The sequence below is a fragment of the Somniosus microcephalus genome, chromosome 7, assembly GCF_052327205.1.
Source record: "Somniosus microcephalus isolate GS21.2 chromosome 7, FLI_Smic_1.0, whole genome shotgun sequence".
Classification (NCBI taxonomy): domain Eukaryota; kingdom Metazoa; phylum Chordata; class Chondrichthyes; order Squaliformes; family Somniosidae; genus Somniosus; species Somniosus microcephalus.
This window is the reverse complement of record NC_140993.1, coordinates 139,007,114-139,034,180: the sequence shown is the minus strand read 5'-3', so window position 1 is coordinate 139,034,180 and position 27,067 is coordinate 139,007,114. Positions and strand designations below refer to the sequence as shown.

The following is a 27,067-nucleotide window of genomic DNA, read 5'->3' as shown; positions in this document are numbered from 1 at the left end:
ACAGTGTTCAGCGCTATTCACAACTCCTCAGATAATGAAGCAATCCATGCCCGCATGCAACAAGACCTGGACGACATTCAGGCTTGGGCTGATAAGTGGCAGGTAACATTCACACCACCGAAGTGCCAGGCAATGACTAACTCCAACAAGCGCGAGTCTAACCACCGTCCCTTGACATTCAACAGCATTACCATCACCGAATCCCACATCATCAACATCCTGGGGGTCACCATTGACCAGAAACTCAACTGGACCAGCCACATAAATACTGTGGCAACAAGAGCAGGTCAGAGGCTAGGTATTCTGTGGCGAGTGTCTCACCTCCTGACTCCCCAAAGCCTTTCCACCATCTACAAGGCACAAGTAAGGAGTGTGATGGAATACTCTCCACTTGCCTGGATGAATGCAGCTCCAACAACACTCAAGAAGCTCGACACCATCCAGGACAAAACAGCCCACTTGATTGGCATCCCATCCACCACATTAAACATACACTCCCTCCACCACATGGCTGCAGTGTGTACCATCTACAAGAGGCACTGCAGCAACTTGCCAAGGCTTCTTCGGCAGCACCTCCCAAACCCGCGACCTCTTCCACCTAGAAGGACAATGGCAGCAGGCGCATGGGAACACCACCACCTCCAAGTTCCCCTCCAAGTCGCACACCATTCTGACTTAAAAGTATATCGCCATCCTTCATCGTCGCTGGGTCAAAATTCTGGAACTCCCTACCTAACAGCACTGTGGGAGCACCTTCACCACTGTAGCGGTTCAAGAAGGCAGCTCACCACCACCTTCTCAAGGGCAATTAGGGATGGGCAATAAATGCTGGCCTTGCCAGCGACGCCCACATCCCATAAACGGAAAAAATAAATAATCAGAAGATTCCATGGGGAGATCAGAAGAATCGGGGGAGGGGAAGATCAGAAGAATCGGGGGAGGGGAAGATCAGAAGAGTTGGGGGGAGATCAGAAGAGTCGGGGGGAGATCAGAGGCCCTGTGGGGGGGACCAGTAGAGTTGGGGGGGAGATCAGATGCCCTGTGGGGGGGACCAGTAGAGTCGGGGGGGGAGATCAGATGTCTCATGGGGGAGATCAGTAGAGTTGGGGGGGAGATCAGAAGCATCGGGGGAGATCAGAAGAGTCGGGGAGGGAGATCGGAAGAGTTGTGGAGGAAATCGGAAGGGATGTGGGTGAGGGAGATCAGAAAGGTCGGGGATGGGGGGTGAAGCAGGTAAACTGGATTCAGCAGGTAAATGGAAAGCTACTTACTTCCTGGATCCAGCAGTCCTCACCTCCCTTTAGCCGCCGGGTTTCCTGAGGCCTGGAAAACTCGCCTGGCCAGGGTTAAATTTAAATGGTGGTTAACTATGAGGCACGCAGCCTCATTATAATGTTGAAATTGCCAGTCAAGCGGGTTGGTTGCCCCTCCCTGATCCATCTCCGTTAAAACCGGAAGTGAGCGGGTTGGTGTCGGGGCTCAAATTTTTTACATTTTAACATCCCACCCGACCCAAACCCGTCTGTTTTGGGGGTTAAAATTGGCCCCAAAATCTCACCAAATTATTAGGAGTGAAAACCAAATGGAATTTCATCCCTGAAGTGACACATTGGTTATTTGGACCATTTCAGCTTTCACCGCCTGCATTTGACAAAATTCTATTGATTGGAATTGCCTGTTGTTTTGTGTATTTATTATTGTATAATAGTGAATTGTCAAGGTCATAGGGATAAATATATACTTCATGCAACAAGATGATTCCAGTGGTGTTGATGTGAGCAAGGAAAGGTATCTTTAGCAAATGGCTAAGAAGTTGTGAAAAGACATATTCTGGAGTTTTGCTTGATTGGCTTTGAAGATCAGGGAGACATTCTGCAGAACTTTACTTTTGGTTATTATTTAAGTGGTATAGAGTCCATGATAAAGGTAGATGTGGCTTAATGGACAGAACATAATTTTTTGTTTCACACTTTTTCTTAAGCATATTTTCCTTCCAAGATCCTCCTTTCCTTTCTAGAGGTGTTGACTCATGGTGGGATTTGGTTTCACAGATGCTGGTCACAATATCGTACCTAATCTTTGTGTGTGAGCCAAGCCCCTGACATCCACACAAGTATTCTTTCCAGCAGGGGTCACTGGATAGCAGGAGCCCTGGCCCCTCCCTAGCCCAAGGTTACTAAGATCAAATGTAGTACCTCTAATGCCATTTGGTTAGATGTCAGCAAACTTAACTGTTTCAATAGCTAAAATAACAAAGTTGAATGTTCATTAATTAAAATAAGTTTTATCTGGAAGGAGCCTTCCATTGTAAATGTTTGTGTGTGGGATGTGACGAGGGTGGGTTTTAATTCATAGTAGACTATATGCAGTATAGATGACCTGTTGTAGTATATGTTGTCATTTGATCCCTGGTAGTTCAATGGGGAAGGGAGCTATGTAGCCTTGCGTGTTCATGCAACATATGAAGTATGGAAATAAAAATTGACACAGTTGTTGCCGATGCCACCTTTGTGAGCAGTTCAATCTACTCTAAAACACATTGATAATACTAATGCACTGTGGTACTGACGATCAGATTTCAACTTTAGTTTTCAATATAAAGAAAGAAAGAATTACATTTATATAGCGCCTTTCATGACCTCAGGACATCCCAAAGCACTTTACAGCCAGTGTAGTCACTGTTGTAATGTAGGAAACGCAGCAGCCAATTGCGCACAACAAACTCCCACAAACAACAATGTGATAATGACCAGATAATCTATTTTTGTTATGTTGATTGAGGGATAAATATTGGCCAGGACACCAGGGATAACTTCCCCTACTCTTCGAAATAGTGCCATGGGATCTTTTACATCCACCCGAGAGAGCAGACACCAGATTTAATGTCTCATCTGAAAGATGACACCTCTGACAGAGCAGCACTCCCTCAGTGCTGCACTGGAGTGTCAACCTAGATTTTCGTGTTCAAGTCTCTGGGCGCTCAGAGGGTGGGATCGGAGGCGGGTCAGGTGTTAAACTCGCAATGATTGACGGCGGGCCAGAAACCCGCCGCGAACCTGCCTCCGTCTGAGTTTCAAGAGTGTAGAGTCTGTGATTTCACAACAGACCCGACACCAAGCGGCGATAAGGGATTTAAGGCACTTAACTCCTTGTTAAGTGCTTGTTAACTGCTATTTTGAGAGCCTTTTGCAATTTTCCAACATTTGATTCAGGTTTCGGAACGTTCAGAGATCATGCCAGGTAAATGTGTTAGGAAGACCAACGAGCTGGAAACTTCACAGCTGCAACATGATGAGCATTAAATTTCTAATGACATCAGATGCCATATGTATCACTCATGAAAGCCAAATAAAATGGGTGGAGAAGCATTTTGTCACCAGGTTGTTCACCTGAGCTCATCTCTCTATCCCCCACTTCGAGCTGTTCCACTGATCCCACAATTTCCAGAGTGGCCTCCTCAGCGTTGGTCAGCTGTGATAAGGATGGTGGTCCTCCTCCTGTTCTCCCCCTCCCTCTTATTGTGGGCTCTCTTTTTCTGCAATGAGGGAATGATGTGGCGTTTCAGTGAGAGTGATGGAATGCGTGTACAGAATGGATAGGATAGATGTTTAGAGGGAGACTGTGAAGGAGTGGGTTTCCATTACAAAGTTCCCTCCTTTTGAGTTGTTAGTTGTTGTCAGTGCATATCCTTGAGGGTGGGTGTGAGGGGTGCATAGTAAGATGGGGAAGTGAATCTGTGCATAGGGAGAGACGGATGGGGGAAGGTGCAAGGAATGTTAGGTTGAGTCAGGATGTGCAGGAGTAGGGTTAGCAATGCAGAGTGATGGAGATGTGAGGGTCGATTTTAACTGAGCCGTGAGGCGGGCTTTGAGGCGTGCGGGGGGGTTAAAATTGCTAAAACTGGCGAGCGGGACCCCTCCCGCCTGGTTCCCAACCCCGAGCCATTTTAACCCAGGCGTGTCTGATGGTCCCGAATCAGTCCCACCTTCAACAGGTGGGACTGGTCTTTAAGGCCCTTAATCAGCAATAATTGGCCTTTATAATGTCATTTTAACAGGCCCTTGTATTTTTAACCCTTTTCCCACGCAAAATACGCCTGGTGGGAATCACGCCTGTGAAACCTGGCGGGAGCACTATTGGCTTGCTGACTATCAGCTGCAGGTCAACCATTAAAGAGGAGATTTGATCAGTCATCATTTGCAGGTGGCAGTGATTTGTTGTTTCAGGCCTGGGGCAACTTTTACCAGGCTTAACCACACCTGTGAAAGGTTGGGGCCTCACACACATCTCCAGTGTGAACTCCTGGGAAACCCCTCTCGCCACCCTCACTCAGCACTTCCTCAGTGGAGGCATATGCCAGAAGCATGGGAGCCATTTTTCTCCTTCCCTTCTTGACATTAGAGGAGCTCGAGCACCAGGCACGGCAGCAGCAGAACCAGGAACAGCAGCAGCAGCAGGAGCGACAGGCTGCTGCTCACCCACCTGAGGCAGCACAGGCCAGAAAGGGCCAGCGCATGGAAGCCCGTCGGCGCAGGAGATACCCCCCAAACAGGATCTACAGACACAGGGCCAGCTACCTCAACATGACTGAGCAGCAGTGCCAAAGGCGGCTCCGACTTTCGCGACAGGTAGTGACTGACATCTGCGCAATGATACAGCAAGACCTGCTGCCCAGAGGACCAGGTGGACACTCCTTACCAGTGGCCATCAAAGTCACCACCGCACTCAACTTTTTTGCCTCGGGCTCATTCCAGGGCTCATCAGCAGACATCAGCAGCATCTCCCAGGCGGCCGCACACACTTGCATCATGCAGGTAACCGATGCCCTCTTTGCCCTCGCGCACAATCACATCCATTTCACCAAGGATCGAGCAAGTGTCACGGCGCGAGCGGTTGAATTAGCTCATCTGGCAGGCTTTCCAAGGGTGCAGGGCGTCATTGGCACTTAGTGCACCCCATCGCAATCCAGGTATTTTTGTCAACCACAAGGGCTTCCACTCCCTTAACGTTCAGCTGGTGTGTGACCACAAGAATGAGATTTTGCATGTTTGTGCCAAGTACCCTGGCAGTTGCCATGACTCCTTCATACTGCGCCAGTCTAGTGTGCTTCCGCTATTCAGGCCGCCAGACCAACTTCTCGGATGGCTACTTGGAGACAAGGGCTATCCCCTGAGGACTTGACTAATGACGCCGTTGAGGAGGCCAGCCAACAAAGCTGAGGAGCGCTACAACTCCAGACACATTTCCACCAGATCCATAATCGAGCAAACCATCGGTTTGCTGAAGATGCGCTTCAGATGCCTGGATAGATCAGGTGGAGCCCTACAGTACTCAGCAGCCAGGGTCTCCAGAATCGTCGTGGTTTGCTGTGCACTTCACAACATGGCACAGCATTGTGGCTTGCAGATTCCTGAGGACCAAGTGGCTCCTCACATACCCTCCTCCGATGATGAGGAGGAGGAGGGCAAAAATGAGCATCCTGCAGAGGCCCATCAACTAGCAGCAGCATTACGCGAGAACATTGCTGCCCGGGATGCAAGGAACGCACTCATCTTGGCCAGATTTGCTTAGCCTAGTAAATCAAACTCTTTTTGCCTCGCAGCTTCTTACCTGAGCATCGACAATGGCCAAACCCTGCGGATTCCTAGCTATTTGACCAGCATCCTGACAACTGCAAGTAATCCTAAGCCCTCAATGTGAAAGCCCCATTCGCGAAATGACACACGCCAGAACTGCAACAGTTGCCATCAGAATTTTTATGCACAAGAACCAACTGATGGCATTTTTACAATATACACAAAATTTCACCCAAGTGACTACCCTTGTGACTACTTGTGCTTTATTTTCCTCTTACGCGTGCTCCTACATAGTGGTTCCCCTATGGCTTCAGCAGATGTGGAGGCCCCTTGCTCACTTTCCTGCTGCTCCTGTCTCAACACCTTTGGCGGGCGTCCTCTGGGGTGGCGAGCCTGTGAGGGCTCGTCAGCAGTTTGCTGCTCCTGCGGCTGTGCAGGGGTTGAGAAGTCTATCTCACTGGGTGTGGACTCCGGCGGGGCTCTGACCAAGGGCTCTGCAGTGGCATGGAGGTGTGAGCGCTTGGAGAGGAACCCCCACTTCCTTGAGGCCTGTCACCAAGCTCCCTCTCATGGGTCAGCTCCCCCTCCGCGCCTGCAAGTGCCTGGAGAGCACCTTGCTGCACATCCGGGGGGCCATGGGGACCCATATCTGCAATGGCAGTCCTACTCGAGGACTTCCATGAAGGTCTGGTTTCTCTGTTCAGTAGATGCCCATCGCTCCTCAAGAGATGTCATTCTATTCTGAACACTCACCATGTTTTCCATACCCTGGCTACTAACCTCCTCCATGGCCGTAGCTCTCCTCTACCGTAGCCAGCCTTACCACGGAGGCAGCAATCATTTCCACGTAGGTAGCCATCCTTTCCGTGTTGATGCGTTCATGCGCCACTGACTCCACAAAGGCTCTGCTCATGTTCGCTATGGAGTCCTCCATTCGCTCCACACTCGCAGCGACCCTGGAGATAAAACTTGCCAGAGACTCCTGCATCTGTGCATGGAGTTCCATCACCTCTGATCTTATGGATGGACCCAGAGGCAGAGGATCGACATGCAGCTGAGCCGAGCTGGCAGAGTCCTGCACCCTCCGACAAGGACTTTCCACTGCTGTCCCTGTCTCCACAATCTGCTGATGCTCACTTGTGAGCTGTGATACACCAGGTGACAACACTACTCTATGTCCCGAAGGTCCCCCCAAAGTGTGAGTGTCTCCGCTGGTGCTGGGTGCACTTATTTCTGCTGATGCTGTGCCCTCAGAGGTTGCAGATTCCTCTGAGGAGTCTGGAATCTCAGGCTCTTCCTCCTGCACAGTGGGGACGGGGGCTCTCGATGGTCCCGTGGGGGAGTCAAGGAAAAAGTTAGAGATGTAATGCTAGGGCTACATGCACATTGCATTTTGCAGATGATCATAAGTCCATATGATGTAGCTTCAGAATCATTATCAGTGACTCATGCAATGTCAATGAGAGAGATGGAAAACTATTCTGTCACCAGTTTGCGGGGATGCACCTGTCTGTCCTTCCCCAACTTCCGCATCTGTATCAGCCCCGACAATCTCTAGGACGGCTTCCTCCCAGGGGGTGAGCTGGGCTAATGAGGGTGGCCCTCCTCCTGTCCTGGCTCGCTCTCTCCTGTTGTGAGCTCTCTTCTGCAATGAGGGAGACAAGTGGCGGTTGAGTGAGAATGAAGGAGTGAGTGTAGAGATTGCATAGCATAGATACTTAGAAGGAGACAAAGATGGAGTGAGGTTTCAAGACCAAGGGCCCTCCTTGTGTGTTGTCAGTTGTGTTCAAAGCATCAGAGTTGGAGGGAGTGTGAGGGCTGCATGGTCGAATAGTTAGGTGAATGTGAGCATAGAGAGGGAATGGGTATGGGTGCATGGATGTGAGTGTCAAGTGGGATGTGGAGGAAGAGATTGCTAAAGCTGAGTGCTGGTGAGGAAAGGCAATGGGGATCAGATTGAGGGTGATGGAAACTTCATACTTACTTTTCCAGTGCGATGAAGGTCATGGAATCTTTTCCTGCGCTGCATCCAGGTGCGCCGTGTTAGCCCCAAGGAGTTGACTTCCCCAGCCACCTGTAGCCACACAGCCTTGGTCTGACTGGGAGGCCTCTTCCTCCCTGAAGAAGGGAACAGGACCTCCCTGTGGGCCGTAGCCCCATCCAACAATGCCTGCAGTGATGCCTCATCAAATTTGGGTGCAGCTATTGCCCTCCCGCTGGCCATTGTTCCTGCAGGCTCCTGTGCCATCATAAGGGGAAAGCTTGGAAGCCTGCAGAGGAAGCAAGGCTTGCTGTTGACCTTAAATGCAGCAGCAATGATAACGTCATCGGAGGGGACTTGAAGTCATGAAAAACCCATTTGCAAAGGCTTCTCACACGTTGGAAATCAATTGGCCAATTGAGTTAAAATTGCATGAATCTCACACATCCATTTAGATTCGTGTGGGAATCATGAAATTCGGGGAACCCGACAATTGCCCGCACCTGAGTTAAAATCGACCCCGTGATGACAGGCACAGCAGAATTAACGTAAGTGAGCCTTTATACTCACTCTTCCAGAATGCAGGAGATCATTGAACCCTTTTCCTGCACTGGACCCAGGTGCGTCTATGCACAGACTTGTCGCTGACCACCTCAGCTATTCACAGCCAGGCTGTCTTTGTCTGCTGAGGAAGTTTCATTCTTCCATCAGATGGGTAAAGGACCTCCCGACATCCTCTGACTCCCTCCACAAGAACATGGAGGGAGTCCTCGTTGAAGTGGGGGGCTGCCTTTTGTTTCTCTGCAGACATCGTGGTGAGAAGCAGCAGTCAGAAGCACCAGAAACGACCTGAGATCTAATGGGGAAATGGCCCCCTTAAATGCGCCGGCTGCAAACGCGTCAGCAGATCAGCTGACCCGCGCCTTGTGATGAGGGCGGGTAACCCACATGGCGGGCTTAACTGGGCCAATCAACGAAAAATTGTGTCAGCAGGCCAGCAGGAGCCAGCAGCTGGACGGGAACCCGCCCACTACTGTCCTCGATGCAAACCCGCCTCCAGGAAGAAAATCACAGCTCAGGAGCGGGACTTGCACCTAGAACCTCCTGACTCAGTGGTGAGCTTGTTACCAATTGAGCCACAGCTGACACACAACTAGAGTTTGGCTAGAAATTACTGAAAAAATAAACTGAGATTAATTTTTTTTTTAATTTGGAAATCTGTAGTATTTTAAAAATCACTAGGTGAGTGAGTTAATTATATATAAGCAACCCAAAGTTAAAGCTCCAGTTCAAAAGTGGACTGCTTCCCCAATCTATGCCCAGCAGTATTAAAATACCAGGGCCTGCAGCTTCTGCTGAATTGAGCTGTTTTTTTTGGCGTAATTCACCCGCTATCAGCGTAACCAGCACAAAATATCGTGGAATTTTAAGCGCAAATTACGTTCAGTGAAAATCGAGTTTCCGCGATCTTTTGCGCTAGTTTTAAAAACATCGCACTAGAAGCAGGCCCCGACCACAAAACTGTCCACACCCCCAGGGTGAACTAATCACCATTGGGAGTTTCTACTAATTGTGCTCATTTGCAGGCCTTCGAGGAGGCTCCAAACATTAAGTTGGATCTTTTGGGTGCAAAGTCACTAATAGTTAGGTTTTGAAAGGTTTTGAATGCAATTTGATTTTTAATTTACTAAGGAGCTGACTTCTGTACCCCAATCTAACTCGAAAATAGTTTGTATATTTTTTGAAAGTCATTTAAAATCAGGTTACTCACAGGTGGTGGATTGACACTGATTTAAAATGCTTATTTTTAATAAACTTATTTTCAGCTGTATTAATCAATCTTTACCAAGTTACCACTCTTAATATATCAAGGAATACTTTTTAAAGCAAAATTTTAAAACGCTGCCCGATTGCGCTGGTTCATGGCCTATTTTGTGTTCTGCAATATGCAAATGCGCTTGAGTGACAACTCGGGGGGTGGGGGGAGGGGGGGAAGAAAACACTTTCAAAACAGGCACAATTTGGGCTGGAATCAAATTTTCGCACCCCAAGCGAAAACTGTACCCCCAGATTCCTACAATTATGGAGAATGTTATGGCAGTAGCCTGCATATTTTGTAACTGTATTCTAATTAACTATTGTTAACCTAAATGTAATCCCTGTATGTGATGGAATTCATGATATATGGCTATCCTCAATATAAATCCAGCCTTATTTTAAATGAGTTGTGTTATTCACACTGTCAGTCAGGACAATATTCTGTACTGTACATTCTTCTGTCCATCTTATTTAGCAACTCAAAACTAGATGAAGAAATGAGAGAAAAGCTGATACACTAAGCACCATAAATATTCTGAGTTTTGTTGCCGCAGTCTCCTCATTTCTCAGTGTGTGCATGTTTTTGGATCCCTCCTGTGTAAATAAAATCCAGCCGGCTTGAATTTACAAGACTACTGGGTCTTTTACTTTACTACCAGTTGTACAGAGGGAAAAACCAAGATCCCATGGGGATTAAAATGCATGAAATCAGGATACGTTGAAAGATCGATTGTGAAAAAAAGAGTAAAGACATCAGAAGGAAAAAAAATGTAAAAGAGAAAGAAGATGAGAGGAAAACATTTATTAAAGAATATGGGATAGATATTCCTGTTATTGCGCCTTGGCGTATTGGATTGCCTGGGCACAGTGTATAAAGAAAAATTGGGCAGACAGTATAGCATATCTGTAAGGGAGCTGAATCAATTCCCAAGTTTTACTTTGAATTGGAAACATTGACATAGCAAATTACAAGGATAAATGTTGATATAAAAGTGTGACCCATATTCATGACAACAGGAAATAAAATTTGTGGATAGGAAGTGCATGTCCTGTGAAAGATTTCTCCCTTCTCCAACTCATACTGTCTTGTGCTACTTTCTTCAATTGCTCATATGACCTCACATTCTTCAGGTGGTCTAGAAGCATCCTTCTTTTCCTCCTTCTTGTTTTTTCCTTCCATCACCTCTTTCAACATCCTGTCCCCTCACAGCATATGCACAATCCAGTTAATTTACCCTTTTACTGATAACATCAAACAAACTACACTTTTCTTGGATCATTGTCAATACATGTCCATCTACTTTACTTTCTCCATATGTCTCCAAACCCAAAACTCAAAGCTCTCCAGAAGCCTGGTCTCCTCTTTCCTCAGCATCCAAGGGCAGCAGGCGCATGGGAACACCACCACCTCCAAGTTCCCCTCCAAGTCACACACCATCCTGACTTAGAAGTATATCGCTGTCCTTCATCGTCGCTGGGTCAAAATCCTGGAACTCCCTACCTAACAGCACTGTGGGAGTACCTTCACCACACGGACTGCAGCGGTTCAAGAAGGCGGCTCACCACCACCTTCTCAAGGGCAACTAGGGATGGGCAAAAAATGCTGGCCTTGCCAGCGACGCCCACATCCCATAAATGAATTTTTTTTAAATCCATGTTGCAGCACCACACTCTATCAAACTCTTCACAAATCTTTTCTTCAGTTCCCTATTCAGTTGTCCAGTCAATATTAACATAATTAACATAAAGATGACTAAAAGATGACTATATACCATGGTCCCGAAATGCTTCAATCGGGGAGGCCGTAAGTCCGCAGATGCACCTTTATGGGATAGGAAATTAGGTTGGATTGGCCACAGGGTTTCCACCCCAGAAGCAGCCCATTTAGTTTCAGGATGTGCTGAAGACGTGCCCGTCCTCACAGTGGCAGCCACTTGTAAATCACAGAGTTAGGACAGGATGACATCACTGTGAATTCTGACTTCCTATAATACCTGTGTGCCACTATTTAAAAGACTTTTTTAGGACCTGCTTATCAAGACAGAAGTACTTGTTAAAGGGAAACTGCTAAAGTGAGATCGCTTCTGGAGACTTTTGGCTATATCCTCGGACTGATTGCAGGTATTGGAAAAAAATACCATTGTTGTATACAGGAAGCTTCATCTACATTCTACGTTATTTTTGGAGAGCATTGTATTTAAAGAGAGCCAGTATCTAAAGGCTGCACAATGGGCTGAAAGGCTATTTCCCCTGACTGGAGAGTCTAGAACTAGGAGTCATTTTTATCAGGCCGTGGAGGCGGGATTGGAGGCATGTGGGGGGTTAAAATTGCAAAAAAACTGGCAGGCGGGCCCAATCCCGCCTCCAAGCAATTTTCATTAAATCGTGTCTACTGGTCCCGTCTCCGTCCTGCCTCCAAGAGGCGAGATAGGCCGTTAAGGCCCTTAACAAGCACTAAATTGCCTCTATAATGCCATTTTGATAGGCCTTGGTGATTGTAACCCTTTTCCGACATGAAGCACGCCTGCTCTGAAACACGGCGGTGAAACCTGGCGGGAGTACAATTGGATTGCTGACTATTAGCTGCAGCTCCACCATTAAATAGGATATTTGATCAGCCATCATTTGCAGGTGGCAGGACTTTGTTGTCTCAGGTCTGGGGGAACTTTTAGAAGGCATAACCACAGCTGTGGAAGTTTGGAGCCTGACACCCATCTCCAGTGTGACCTCCTGGGAAACCCCTCTCGCCACCTTCACTGAGCGCTTCCTCAACTGAGGCATCTACCAAGTAATCCTAAGCCCTCAATGTGGAAGTCCCATTAGCGAAATGACACACGCCACAACTGCAGCAGTAGCCATCAGATTTTTTATTTGCAGTAACCATCTGATGGCTTTTTAACATAAAACATCAAATTTCACCCAAGTGACTACCCTTGTAACTATTTGTGCAGTATCCTTCTCTTACGCGTGCTCCTACATGGTGCTTCCCCTGTGGCTTCAGCAGATGTGGAGGCCCCTTGCTCACTTTCTTGCTGCTTCTGTCTCGACCCCTTTGGCGGGCGTCCTCTGGGGTTGCGAACCTGTGAGGGCTCGCCAACAGTCTGCTGCTCCTGCGGCTGTGCAGGGGTTGAGACGCCGATCTCAGTTGGGTGTGGACTCTGGTGGGGCTCTGACCGAGGGCTCTGCAGTGGCATGGAAGTGTGAACGCTTGGAGAGGAGCCCCCACTTCCTTGATGTCTGCCACCAACTTCCCTCTCATGGGTCAGCTCCCACTCGGCGCTTGCAAATGGCTTGAGAGCACCTTGCTGCACATCAGGGGGGCCAAGGGGACCCGTATCTGCACTGGCAGTCCTACTCAGAAGGACTTCCATGAAGGTCTGGTTTCTCTGTTCAATAGGTGACCATCGCTCCTCCAGAGATGTCATTCTATTCAGAACACTCACCATGTTTTCTGCACTCTGATGACTTATCACCTCCATGGAGGTTGCCATCCTTTCCATGGTGATGCGTTCATGTGCCAGTGACTCCACAAAGGCTCTGCTCATGTTCGCTATGGACTCCTCCATTCGCTCCACACTCGCAGCGACCCTGGAGACAAAACCTGCCAGAGACTCCTGCGTCTGTTCCTGGAGTTCCAGCCCCGCTGATCTTATGGATGGACCCAGAGGCAGAGGGTCGACATGTAGCTGAGCCAAGCTGGCAGAGTCCTGCGCCCTCCGACTAGGATTCTCCACTACTGTTCCTGTCTCCACCATCTGCTGATGCTCACTTGTGAGCTTTGATACACCAGGTGATAACACTACTCTATCTCGCGAAGGTCCCACCGAGGTGTGTGTGTCTGCGCTGGTGCTGGGTGCGCTGAATTCTGCCGTTGCTGCGCCCTCAGAGGTTGCAGCTTCCTCTGAGGAGTCTGGATGCTCAGGCTCTTCCTCCTGGCTAGTGGGGACTGGTGCTTGTGATGGTCCTGTGGGGGAGTAAAGGAAAGTGTCAGAGATGTGATGCCAAGGTTACATGCACATTGCATATTGCCGATGATCATAAGTCCATCTGTTAGAGCTTCAGAATCATTATCAGCAACTCATGCAATGTCATTGAGAGAGATGGAAAACTATCCTGTCACCAGCTTGCTGTGATGCGCCCATCTGTCCATCCCCCACTTGGGATTCTTCCTCCACTCCCACGATCTCCAGGACTGCCTCCTCCCAGGTGGTGAGCTGGGCTACTGAGGGTGGCCCTCCTCCTGTCCTTGCTCTTTCTCGCTTATTGTGAGCTCTCTTTTCCTGCAATGAGGGAGACAAGTGGAGGTTGAGTGAGAATGAAGGAGTGAGTGTAGAGAATCCACAGCATAGATGTTTAGAAGGAGACAAAGATGGAGTGAGGTGGCAAGACCAAGGGCCCTCCCTGTGTGTTGTAAGTTGTAATTGCATCACAGTGATAGGGAGTGTGAGGGCTGCATAGTCGAATAGTTAGGTGAATGTGACCATAGCGAGAGAGGGAATGGGTAAGGGTGCATGGATGTCAGTGACAAGTGGAATGTGGAGGAAGAGATTGCTAAAGCTGAGTGCTGGTGAGGAGAGGCAATGGGGATCAGATTGAGGGTGATGGGAAATTCATACTCACTTTTCCAGTGCACAGAAGGTCATGAAACCTCTTCCTGCATTGAAGCCAGGTTCTGCGGCTTATTGCCAAAGAGTTGACCTCCTCTGCCACCTGGATCCACACAGCCTTGGTTTGCTGGGGAGGCTTCTTCCTCCCTGAAGAAGGGAAGAGCACCTCTTTATTTGCTCTTGCTCCCTCTACTAAAGCCTGCAGGGCAACGTCATCAAAGCGGGGTGCAGACCTAGGTCTCTGGCTGGCCATTCTTCCTGCAGGTGCCCCTAACAAGCAAGGGCAAAAGCTTGGCAGTCTGTAGAAGAAGCAAGGCTTGTTGCAGGCCTTAAATGCAGCAGCAATGATGACATCATCGGAGGCGACTTTCAGACTGGAAAAACGCATTGGCCATGGGTTCCCACACGTTGGAACTCAATTGGCCAATTAAGTTAAAATGGCATCATTTTCCCACATCGATTTAGAATTGGGTGGCTAACATGAAATGCGGATTACACGACCCCAGCCCGCCCCAGTATCAAAATCGAGCCCATCGTCTCAGGATAAGGAGTTGGCCATTTAAGACTGAGATGAGAAATTTCTTCAGTCAGAGGGTAGTGAATCTTTGGAATTCTCTACACCAGAGGGCTGTGGATGATCTGTCATTGAGCATATTCAGGATTGAGAGAGATAGATTTTTGGACACTAAGGAATATGGGGATAGGGTGAGAAAGTGGAGTTGAGGTCGATGATCAGCCATGATCTTATTGAATGGTAGAGCAGGCTGAAGGGGCCGTATGGCCTATTCCTGCTCCTATTTCTTATGTTCTTATGTAACCCAGGCATGCTTTTCCAGACCTTTCACAGGAGTTCTGTCCTTAGTCATGAAGCTTTGGAGGAGCTCAGTTCATTGCTACAGTCAGATTTGCAACAAAACCCCACAGCACAAAAGGCTCTCACTGTCACAGGAATATTGATCACAACTCTCAACTTTTACACCACAGGGAGCTATAGTGAACTTTTGCCAGATCAGCTAATTTGCCGTGCATTTCTCTATAAGCAAGTCACCAATGCCCTCTTTCCAGGGCAGCTCAGTTTATACAATTCGACAGTGCTCCCACACAGAAGACTGAGAGGACCATAACATTTTTCAGAATTTCCTGATTCCCCAAGGCTGTGGGGGCTATTGATTGTAGCCATGTGGCATTGCGAGCCCAAAATGTGAACCCCATATTTCTTCTTCTTCTTCTTCTTACCCCCATATTTATATAAACCACAAAAGCTTCCATTCACTAAATGTGCAGCTCATTTCCAACAATAGGCACAGCTTACAATATGTAAATTCACAATAATCTGGAAGCTTTCCAGTATGTGAGCTCAATTTCAACAGTGGGGCAAGGGGCAGGATGGGTGCTGATGACAAATGATACCCGCTACTCCTATGCCTCATCATGCCACTCCATAGGACCATCATTGCTGCAAAGAAGTTCAACAATGAAGCACATATGAAGGTAAGGATAAGAACTAAGCAAGCCATTGGAATGCTCAAAGGAAGATTCTGGTGTCTGGATAAGTCTGATGATACCTTGCAGTATGTAGCCAGCACTGTCTCATTGATTGTGGTAGCATGTTATATACTTCATAACTTTGCAATCACAGAAGGACTGATGGTAGATATCCCTGATGATGCTACTGTTGATGCTAAAGACCAGGTCCATGAAGAACAGGAAGCAGATGCAGTAGTGAGTCAGACTCATTCATGACATCTACACAGATGTATAGAGCAATGTTTTTTGGAAGGTTCATCAAAGGTCTGCCTCTTCCCACCAACCTCTCTATAGTCTAAGTAAAGTCCTTGCTCCTCACAGCTAGTCATCACAACATAATCCTGAGCATCAGTATCAGCACATTACCATTCCCCATTGTTGTACAAGAAAACTAAATACCAAACAATCTTTATATCAAACATTCCAGTGATTTATTACTAATATTTACAAAAACATTAATTTTTTTCACTGTGCACGCTATTTATGATTCCCTCACCTCAATTCTAACTCTGTTTCTATATGCCACCTGAGAGCCTGGGGCTTGAGATGTAGATGGCCACATCAAAATATTGTGAGCCTCTTGGGATTGAGGTGGTCCTTCTCTCAGGAACCCCAAATCCTGGGATAGACACAGGATCGATTGACTTTTTGTCATGGTCATCTTGGCACCCTGGTTTTGCAAAGTCGAAGGTTTCTGCGGGATGCTGATGGAATGCTTCAACATACACACCAGCTACTCCACTGGTACTAAGAACAGGATTCAGGTAACCAGCGATCAGCAGGAGAACGAACTCACAAAAGCAGAAATATTCTTAAATTGCTGAGTCAATTGATTAGGCTCTAGTACTTCTAAGATGTTGCCCTGTATAGCATTGCTTGGTTGCAGAGTTTTCAAGGATGGTCCTGCCTGTTCTATATTCCATGCTCTCTCTTGCCATATTCTCTTTCACATTTTCTCACCTGTCCCTTGCATTCTCAGCACCCGCCACTGAGAAAGTTCCTGCCTCTTTAGCCAAGTCGCCTCCACTTCCTCTGAATTTCTCAACAACAGCCACTAGCAGGAAAATATGATCTGATGTACAAACACATTGTTGCAAGACTTTTGAACCCAACATTAAGCAATTGCTTAATCAGGCTACCATTCTTTGCAACTCTACTGATGTCAATTTTCAAGGTATAAAGAGAATATCATTACATTGATTTTTTATATCCATGGTCAACATACTCATAAGAATTAACTGGTTTCGCATTTCACATAATGCCATCCAGTTACGGTACATAGTTTTGTGAGGTGAATTTGTACTGCTGCTGTAAATTTTTACTGATGACGAGTCACAGCTGAAACTTCAAAGAATCTTTCTCTTTCTGATACTAATCAACCTGCTGCACATTTCCAAATTGTTTTGTTTTTATTTCAGATTACCAACCTTTGCATTTTTTTCTTTTTATCTCTTTATTACTTGAATAGTTTTGATTATCTTAATATAAATGTAGTTGAAATACAGGTGGACTGTGAATCCACAGCCTAACATGTTATCCATGGATTTTATTTTATGTGGCAGCCAGGGTGTACAGTGTCAAGCGACCTAAATTTGGCCATGGTGAGGCTATCCCTGGCCTCCCGGGCAGCAATGTTCTCGGGTGCTGATGCCCTCTGTCCTGTGCAGCATCAGTTGATTGCGGAGAAGGTTGGTGTTGTTGTTGGTGCTGCTGCTGGTGTGCCTGGTAATGCTGGTGTTGGGGCTGATTGTGGTGGGATTCTGAGGACCAGGGTGAGAGAGTTTCAAGGGCACCCATGCTGATGGAATAGACGGCAGGTGAAGTATAGATGACCGAAGCGATCTGTCAATGGTGGGAGAGGTAATGAGGTCAGACTGGATGGAGACTTGCGTAAGGACTTGCAGCATTCTGAATCTGTAGTGGAAATGCAGTTTAGAGAAGCAAGTGGTTAAGGGAACATTTCTCAATCAGCTGTGAGCTTTGACTTGACATTTGAAGCTGTCAACTCATCAGCTGATTCAGTGGCCACTGACCTCCCGCCTCAGCTTCACAGACGAGGTCTAGGTACAGCGGGAAACCGGTGGGCGACCTGTCAAATCCAAAAAGCTGGGGGAAAAAACATTGATAAGTGGCTGTAAACAAGCTGCTAATTACTTTAATTGCCTCCCCCGCCGCTGCGTGTCGGGTCTGCTCAGCGCTGACAGACCCAGCATTTGGTAAAGGCGTGCGGCGGCGGGTTCACAGTGGGGTCCCGACCCACGGGGGAAAAAAATACTTTCCCACCCGACCCGCCACCGATCGTGCCCGCTGACCCCCCGCAAAATCCAGCCCTTAGCATGGAGACATCCATAAAAGAAAAACAGGAATAACATATCTGAAGTAATTAAACATTTGTGTTACTAATTATTTATAAAACTAACATATCATTCCTAGTTTCTGAAGTATTTTAAAGGTGTGCTAACAATTCCAAGAAATATGAATGTAAGTAATGATGAGTTTCCCATTTCTGTCAGCTTGCATTGTTTCATAGCCTCTCTCTCGCTCACTCTCTCTCTCTGTCCAGCTTCAGGGTTGCAAAAGGTTATTTTTTTATAATGGAACAACTATTTGAATAAGTATTATTTTAAAAATTAATGAAGTGTGATATTGCAAACATATTTTTGACATTTCATTTATATGACTGATTTTTAACATGTATAAGCAGCTATTTTTTCAGTCATAACAAATGTCAGTGCATGTTAAAAAAAGTAAGTTTCAATCCTGTGAGACCTTCTATAGCATTTAACTTTGTCAGAAAAAGTAAGAAGTACAGTTTTAGATTTCGATGTGCCCTTTCACTATAATTGTTCTCTACTTAAAATAAAATACTTGCAAGATACTCGATAAACTATTGGCTGGATTTTTCAAGCATGGAGGCAGGACAGCCGGTAAATTCGGAGAAGTGGGGGCGGATGACAAAGCCGTCCGTCCCCATCCCACCTCCATGCTCTTTTGCCAGGAGGCGGGAAGATGTGTAGCTTCGGGTCCCGTCTCCTGGAGGCGGGAAAGGCATTTAATCCTTTTACTGCCTGTTAACAGGTAATTAACAGGCAGAAAAAAGGATTAGTGCCATTTTACCTTCACAGGTGAAGGCTTCCCGACCTCGGAGAACTCCGTCGGGTTGGAGGCGACGTGGAGGAGGTCTGCGGCGGTCGGAGGCATCTGGAAGTAAGGTGTAGAGGTGAGTGATGGGGGCAAGTGTGGAGTGGTAAGTATACAAGGTGAGTGATAAGTTTTAAAAAGTGTTCACTTACCTTGTTTTCTTTCTACAGCCTTCAGCCGCGGTGGATCGGGAGAGCTGACATCCTCCTTGTCAATCTCACAGACTGGCTGATGGAACCTCCGTACCAACAGCCATGTGAAATTTACAAATCTGAAAGGTTTGATGAGTCCTGAACACAAGACTCATCAGACTAAAGAGAATGTTAGTGTTTGACAGCTTCACAGAGCTGTCAAACGCTGACATTTCTTCTTTGAAGAAGTCTTGACAGAGAGCACATCTGACGTTGACGTGCTCTGTCAGTGACTTCCTCCCTAATTGGCCTGCTCAACCCGCAGGGCGGGCTTAACTAGGTCAATCAGAGGGAAATTCTTCTGGTTGGTCAGTGTAGTGATCAATAACATGTCATTCTGTGGTGGAGCAGTAGAGCTGTATATAGCTGTATGTATGAAACTACACTACCCAGCTATACATACATTAAGATTAAATTACCCATGAGGCTAGGCTACCCACAAGGCAGCAGTCAAGATGGCAGCCTGCACACAGGAGCACACATGCAGCATCTCTACAGATACTGTACCTAGAGAATGTGTACTGAATAAATGACTAGCTAGAAGCTAGCTGTGTTCATAATAAGAATGTCTATTTATTAATGAACATAACAGTCAGGCGAGGATGTAGGCGGGACATTGACACGACAAGCAGCTGTCTCACCTCCATTCACAAAATCCAGCCCAATAGGTCCAAACTTACCGCCCCCCCCTCCCCCCACTCCCCTAAGTGGGAACAGTAATGGCAGGGAGGTAAGATGGCGAGCAGTTTCTTCATGAATAGTGCCCTCCTCCCACCATTTTTACTAGCCTGAATTCAGGCACAGGAAGGCCGTCTGCCCCAGAGGAGCGGGACCCTAATTTAAATGGCAATATCACAATCCGATTACATTAGCAGGACATGCCGCCATTTTAACCACAGGCCCAGCTAAGGCCCGCGTGGTCTCCTGCCCACCAGCAAAGATCCAGGACACAGGAGGTCCAGTGAGGGCTGTTTTAATTTTTTTTTAAAGGTTGCTTCTAGGCCAGGAGGAACAGGAGTGTTTCTCCTGGCCCCACAAGGATACCTTGTGCCACCCTTGCCCTGGGCTTCGTAGCCCCCACCCCACCCCCTCTCAGTTGCAGACTTGCCAACTTCCCTCTAACCCGTAGTTACCTTGCTGTGGATCGTTTTCGTGATTCCCCAGCAGTAACTTGACCCCCCACTGATTTTGGTGATGTTATTCCCACTGGTTTGGGCAGGAGCCAGATTTGGGACATGCAGATAATGCCCGGGAGTTAAAATCTCCCAGGCCTCAAGCTCTGAGGGGCTGAACGGTTTACTGCCCGCATTGGCACCTACACTCCCGATTCCCACCCTGCGTTGAAATCGGCCCTTATATGTTTATTGAGTGTTTTATGTAGTGTTTAGTATATTTACCAGTTGCATTCCTTTAACCTCACATTATTCTCACTTTTTTTTACCCTTCCATCTCCATCACCTACCTTTGCCAGACATAGCATCTCCAATAGATATTATAATAAATAATAAATTGTAATATTTAAAATAATCAGTAGCATAAGAACAATGCTGAATACAAACATCTGGATTATAGCTGTAATTGTAGAAATAATTGTATCTCTTGGTTTTGTCAATGTTCATAAACTGCTTGAGCTTAGCACTTACAGTTCATGATGTCTTTACAACTGTTTGACTGAATTATTATCTTATATCTCGCCATGTAGATGTAGCTGTCTTACATTATCTTTCTGGATTCAGTCTTCCCAGTACATTTCCCCAAGGTTGACAAGTACATTAAACCTAAGACAGATTACTCTCTATCCTGTACAGTATGAAATTTTGAAATGAATCATATAGCATTCACATTCCTTATTGTACATATCATGAACACTGCATCCTATCAAGAGTAAAATATGCAGGCTTGTTTTAGTTGGAATTTCATCACCCAAACATATATATGCTGTGCCTCAATTATCTTTATCCGTTGCATTTTTTTGTGCTGCCTCTTCAGTTTCCCCTCTATCTTTCCTCCACTTCTGAGCTATCATAGTTTTGGAGACTGCATTCGTCTTCCATCTTCCCCAGGAAATGTTTCTCCATCCCTCTTTCTAGTTACATTCAGCCTCTTTGTTTCACTGTAAGCTCATATCAGTCCAGTTATGTTTCTATTTTCAGTCCAAGGGACATCTACCAATAACTTGTTATAACTATCTCTCTCTTCAGCTACAATCAGTTTGCATTGGTTGGCTGAGTTTGGTTTTATTAGTTTTCATATTGGCAGCTAGGAGAAGTACCACATTAAAACAAAGCCTTCCATTGCAAGAGGAGGAAAAAAACAATATTTTGACACACGCCTTTTGGTTTACATCTTCTTAACGGATAAGAAGTGGAATTGACGGTGGCCAAAGTTCAAATTTTGTTATTCCAAAGACCCCAGGAGGATGTTTTATGATAAAAAACCGACCAAGGGCAGAAATGAGAGAAACAGGAGAACATCATAAAAAATTAACAAAAAAAGTGCATTATCGAGAAAGAAAGTATTAAAGAATAATCCTGGAGCCTGTTATAATAGAGTATTATATAGTGATGAAAGTCTCAGATTGTTCAATAAATTTAATAAAATATGTAACTTTCAAAATTTCACGGTGTCATACGTCTCTGCAGTGTTTTGAAAGTTAGGTTCATGTATTTATTGGGAGTTCAAAGTTCTAATGTGTCGTGATTTCTCAGCAGCCAAATATTTGAAACACATGATGCAAATTATGAAATTGATACATGGATGTAACTGAGAACTGGTTAGGAAATTACCATAGCGTCTGATAATATAAGTAAGCATACTATCTAATTTTTTTTACCCCCTCCTCACTCTTAGCATACTGGTGAATATTGAGGCTAATTTAAAGTTCACTTCAATTAGAAGAGAGTAGTTCTTAGTACATTCCTGAATTTCTTTTGTCTGGTTATAGTACTATCGTACCATGTGTAAAAAATATTTACAAAGCTAAAGTCAAATTATTTCTGAAAGATGACACTAAACACATCCCATTATAGATTTCCCTCTAGAATTATACATGATTTTTTACAAAACTTCAGCAGTTCGACAATATCACTGCAATACCTCAATCAATTAAATGTGTTCGTTTAAAAGAGTGCATTAGAGAATCATGATTTTTGTGTGGCAGCAACAGAGGGAAATAGAAACCTGACTTCCATGATGTACAGTATCAGGGCTTTTGTATATGCCGGCTAGACATGAAAAAGTCACATTTATGCAATGTTTTGCTAATTAGTAATTGTTTTTATTGATGCATGTCAACTTATTTTCTAGCCTCATGCTGGTGACCGCACAGTACTAACCCACAGAGATGGTGACTGCACAGTACTAACCCACACAGATGGTGACTGCACAGTACTAACCCACACAGATGGTGACTGCACAGTACTAACCCACACAGATGGTGACTGCACAGTACTAACCCACACAGATGGTGACTGCACAGTACTAACCCACACAGATGGTGACTGCACAGTACTAACCCACACAGATGGTGACTGCACAGTACTAACCCACACAGATGATGACTGCACAGTACTAACCCACACAGATGGTGACTGCACAGTACTAACCCACACAGATGGTGACTGCACAGTACTAACCCACACAGATGATGACTGCACAGTACTAACCCACACAGATGGTGACTGCACAGTACTAACCCACACAGATGAATAAAGGTGCACTTAGCCATTTTCCCAGTTAACACAAGTAGATATTCCAACTAAGTTTTGCTTTGTCAGCATCAGCGGTGGCTCAGTGGGTAGCACTCTCGCCTCTGAGTTACAAGGTTGTCTGTTCAAGTCCCACTCCAGAAACCTGAGCACAAACAATCTAGCCTGACACTCCAGGGCAGTACTGAGGGAGTGCTTCACTGTCGGAGGTGCTGTCTTTCAGATGAGACGTTAAACTGAGGCCACATCTGCACTCTCGGATGGATGTAAATGATGCTGTGGCACTATTTTGAAGAGGAGTTATTCCCAGTGTCCTGGCCAATATTTATCCCTCAATCAACATCAGTAAATCGTAGATCATAGAAATATGTGGCACAGAAGGAGGTCATTTGGCCCATCGTGTCTGTGCCGGCCAAAAAAGAGCCATCCAGCCTAATCTCACTTTCCAGCTCTTGGTCCATAGCCCTGTAGTTTACAGCACTTCAAGTGCATATCCAAGTACTTTTTAAATACGATGAGGGTCTCTGCCTCTACCACCCTTTCAGGCAGTGAGTTCCAGACCCCCACCACCCTCTGGGTGAAAAAAATTATCCTCAACTCCCCTCTAATCCTTCTACCAATTACTATAAATCTATGCCCCCTGGTTATTGACCTCTCTTCTAAGGGAAATAGGTACTTCCTATCCACTCTATCTAGTCCCCTCACAATTTTATACACCTCAATTAAGTCTCCCCTCAGCCTCTGTTCCAAAGAAATCAACTGCAGCCTATCCTTTAGAGTTTAGAAGAATGAGAGAGGATCTTATTGAAACTTAAAGAATTCTAACAGGACTAGACAGACTAAATGCAGGAAGGATATTCCCGATGGCGGGGGAGTCCAGAGCCAGGGGTCACAGTCTAAGGATAAGGGGGTAAGCCATTTAGGACTGAGATGAGGAGGAATTTCTTCACCCAGAGAGTGGTGAACCTGTGGAATTCTCTGCCACAGAAGGCAGTTGAGGCCAACTTATTAAATATATTCAAGAAGGAGTTAGATATATTCCTTAAGGCTAAAGGGATCAAGGGATATGGGGAGAAAGCAGGGACAGGGTACTGAATTTGGATGATCAGCCATGATCTCATTAAATGGCGGAACAGGTTTGAGGGGCCGAATGGCCTACTCCTGGTCCTATCTTCTATGTTTCTATCCAATCTTTCTTCATAGCTAAAATTCTCCAGTCCTGGCAACATCCTTGTAAATCTCCTCTGTACCCTCTCTATAGTGCAGTCATATCTTTTGTAATGCGGTGACCAGAACTGTACGCAGTACCCTAACTGTGGCCTAACTAGTGTTTTATACAGTTCAAACATAACCCCCCCTGCTCTTATATTCTATGCTTCGGCTAATAAAGGCAAGCATTCCGTATGCCTTCTTAACCACCTTATCTACTTGGCCCTGCTACCTTCAGGGATGTGTGGACATGCACTCCAAGGTCCCTTTGTTCCTCTACACTTCTCAGTATCCTACCATTTATTGTGTATTCCCTTTCCTTGTTGGTCCTCCCCAAATGCATTACCTCACACTTCTCCAGATTGAATTCCATTTGCCACTTTTCTGCTCACCTGACCAGTTCATTGATATCTTCCTGCAGTCTACAGCTTTCTTCCTCACTGTCAACCACATGGCCAATTTTTGTTTCATCTGCAAACTTCTTAATCATGCCCCCCATATTGAAGTCTAAATCATTGATATATACCACAAAAGCAAGGGACCTAGTACTGAGTCCTGTGGAACCCCACTGGAAACAGCCTTCCAGTCACAAAAACACCCTTTGACCATTACCCTTTGCTTCCTGTCACTGAGACAATTTTTGATCCAACTTGCCACTTTCCCTTGAATCGCATGGGCTTTAAATTTTCTGACCAATTTGCCATGTGGGACCTTGTCAAAAGCCTTGCTAACATCCATGTAGACTACATCAAATGCGCTACCCTCATCGACCCTCCTCAAAAAATGTAATCAAGTTAGTCAGACTCGACCTTCCTTTAACAAATCCATGCCGAATGTCCTTGATTAATCTGTGCCTTTCTAAATGGCGATTAATACTGTCCCTCAGAATTTTTTACAATAATTTGCCCACCACTGAGGTTAGGCTGACTGGCCTATAATTACTCAGTCAGTCCCTTTCTCCCTTTTTAGCAGTCCTCTGGCACCACATCTGTAGCCAGAGATGATTGGAAAATGATGGTTAGAGCCTCCGCTAGTCCCTTCCTTGCTTCCCTTAACAGCCTGAGATACATTTCATCTGGGCCTGGTAATTTATCTACTTTCAAAGATGCTGAACCCCTTTAATATTTCCTCTTTCACTATATTTATCTCTACTAATATTTCACACTCCACCTCCTTAACTACAATGTCTGCAAGGTCCCTCTCTTTCGTGAAGACAGACGCAAAGTATTCATTAAGAACCATACCCACATCTTCTGCCTTAACACACAGGTTACCTTTTTAGTCTCTAATAGGCCCTACTCTTTCTTTAGTTATCCTCTTGCTCTTTGTGTTTATAAAACATTTTTGGGTTTTCCTTGATTTTACTTGCCAATATTTTTTCATGCCCTCTCTTTGCTTTCCTAATTTCCTTTTTAATTTCACCCCTGCACTTTCCTCTAAGCTTTCTGCAGTATTTAGCTCTCGGTATCTGACATAAGCTTTCCTTTTTTGCCTTATCCTACCCTGTATACCCCTTGACATCCAGGGGGCTCTAGATTTGGGAGACCCACCCTTTTTCTTTGTGGGAACATATTTGCTCTGAACCCTCACTATCTCCTCCTTGATTGCCTCCCACTGCTCTGACACTGATTTACCTTCAAGTAGCTGATTCCAGTCCACTTTTGTTAAATCACATCTCAGCTGAGTAAAATTGTCCTTTTCCAATTGAGAACTTTTACTCCTGGTCTATCTTTGTCCTTTTTCCATAACTACGCTAAACAAACTAAATTATGGGGCTGGATTTTAATGGGGAAGGTGGGTTGGGGGCAGGGGGGCTCCGAGGCGGTCGGGAACCCAGGAGAGCGGGTTTCCCGCAGGCTCTACCGAATTTAATGGCAGGGCCTGATTTGCATGTGAAGCCACTGTTTCCCACCCGCAGCAAGCCAGATTTAGACGCTGGTTGGCTTGGGGTGGGTATGCCTGCGGCACTGGCCGCACAGAGAGGGAGGGAGGGTTCACGTGGGGGCTGGGCCAAGATGAAGATTGGGGGTGTTATGTCTGACATTGGTGATAGGTACTCGATTGCCTTGGCCTGAGCACATGGAGTTTGATAGTGCTGTTATCGTTGTATTGTGTCTGACATTGGATATAGGTATTCGATTGCTTTTGCTTGTGAGAGTGTGTTTGGATCAGCCATTAAAAGCAACATGAACTGAGCTCTGCATACGGCCTCTGGATTATCTTTGCAAATGCAACAGGGGGGTCGGGCCAAACAGGGGGGTCAGGCCAGGCTGTGGGGTCAGCCAGAAGATCGGGGGCCGGGACGGGCCGAGAAGAGGATTGGGGGTGGGGGGGTCGGGAGAAGATCGGGGAGGAGTCCGAAGAGGATGGGGGGAGACCTGGCGGGGAGAGGCCTCATGGAGTGATCGGATGCCTGGGGGGGGTCTCCGATCGCGGGGGTTGGGTTAAGCAGGGACCCTGGATCCAGGAGGAAGGTATAAAGGCACTTACCTCCTTAATGCAGCAATCCTCGTCTTGCTGTAACTGCCGGGTTTTATGAGGTGTGTAAAACCCGACCAGCTACAGTTAAACACAAAATGTAGGTTAAAGAGACATCCAGCTTCATTGTAATATTTAAATTGACGTCCCGCCTCCTGGCAGCAGGTTGGCTGCCTGCCCCCATTCCGCCTCCGTTAAAACCAGAAGTAGGCAGGTTCAGGTCGGGATTCCGATTTTTAACTCTACCACCGCCCCCTCCCCCCCCCCCCCCCCCCCCCCTCCCCTGGCTCCCAACCCACCCTTTTTTTTTAAGTTAAAATTCCCCCCATGCTCACTAGCACCAAAATGCTCTCCCACTGATGCCCCTTCCACCTGCCCAACTTAATTCCCTAAAACCAAGTCCAGAACCACCCCCTCTCTTGTTGGGCTTGCTGCGTACTGGCTAATAAAGTACTCCTGAATGTCTTTTAAGAATTCTGCACCCTCTGTACCTTTTATACTACAGTAATTCTATTCCAGTTAATGTTAGGGTAAGTATTTTATAATTGTTAGAATTTTCAAATAAAAAAAAATTGTGTAAATATCTGTAGGAACAACCTTCATGCATGTATTAAATCCCCATAGAAATATTTCAGGCTACCAGATAGAAACCGAAATTTGCAACAAAGGTGAATTAAGTTGCAGTTTTTTGCCAATTTTCAATGGTGCAGTTGATGCTCTCAAAGAAAATTGTGTTTATTGATTAGACCACATTCTATTTAATTTCTCACTGCCACAGTTGTGACGTGATCCATAATAATTGAAGCTTAAGCTACTTTTCTTTTAATAACTA

The 27,067-nt window shown here is 46.0% G+C and overlaps 1 protein-coding gene across 11 annotated transcripts in view; it reads left to right on the top strand.

Moving 5' to 3' along the window:
- tox (thymocyte selection-associated high mobility group box) overlaps positions 1 to 27,067 on the top strand; it is a 368,590-nt gene that overhangs the window by 103,139 nt on the left and 238,384 nt on the right. For 5 of the 11 annotated variants that reach the window (XM_085993011.1, XM_085993008.1, XM_085993000.1 and 2 more), the window contains exon 1: positions 8,460 to 8,672. The exons of 5 other annotated variants lie outside the window; for them this stretch is intronic. In XM_085993011.1, coding sequence (XP_085849137.1) covers positions 8,487 to 8,672 — 186 coding nt within the window. In that variant the 5' untranslated portion in view covers positions 8,460 to 8,486. Of the gene's footprint in view, positions 1 to 8,459; positions 8,673 to 27,067 lie in introns of those variants that run through there. One more of the 11 variants, XM_085993005.1, reaches the window with a different exon arrangement.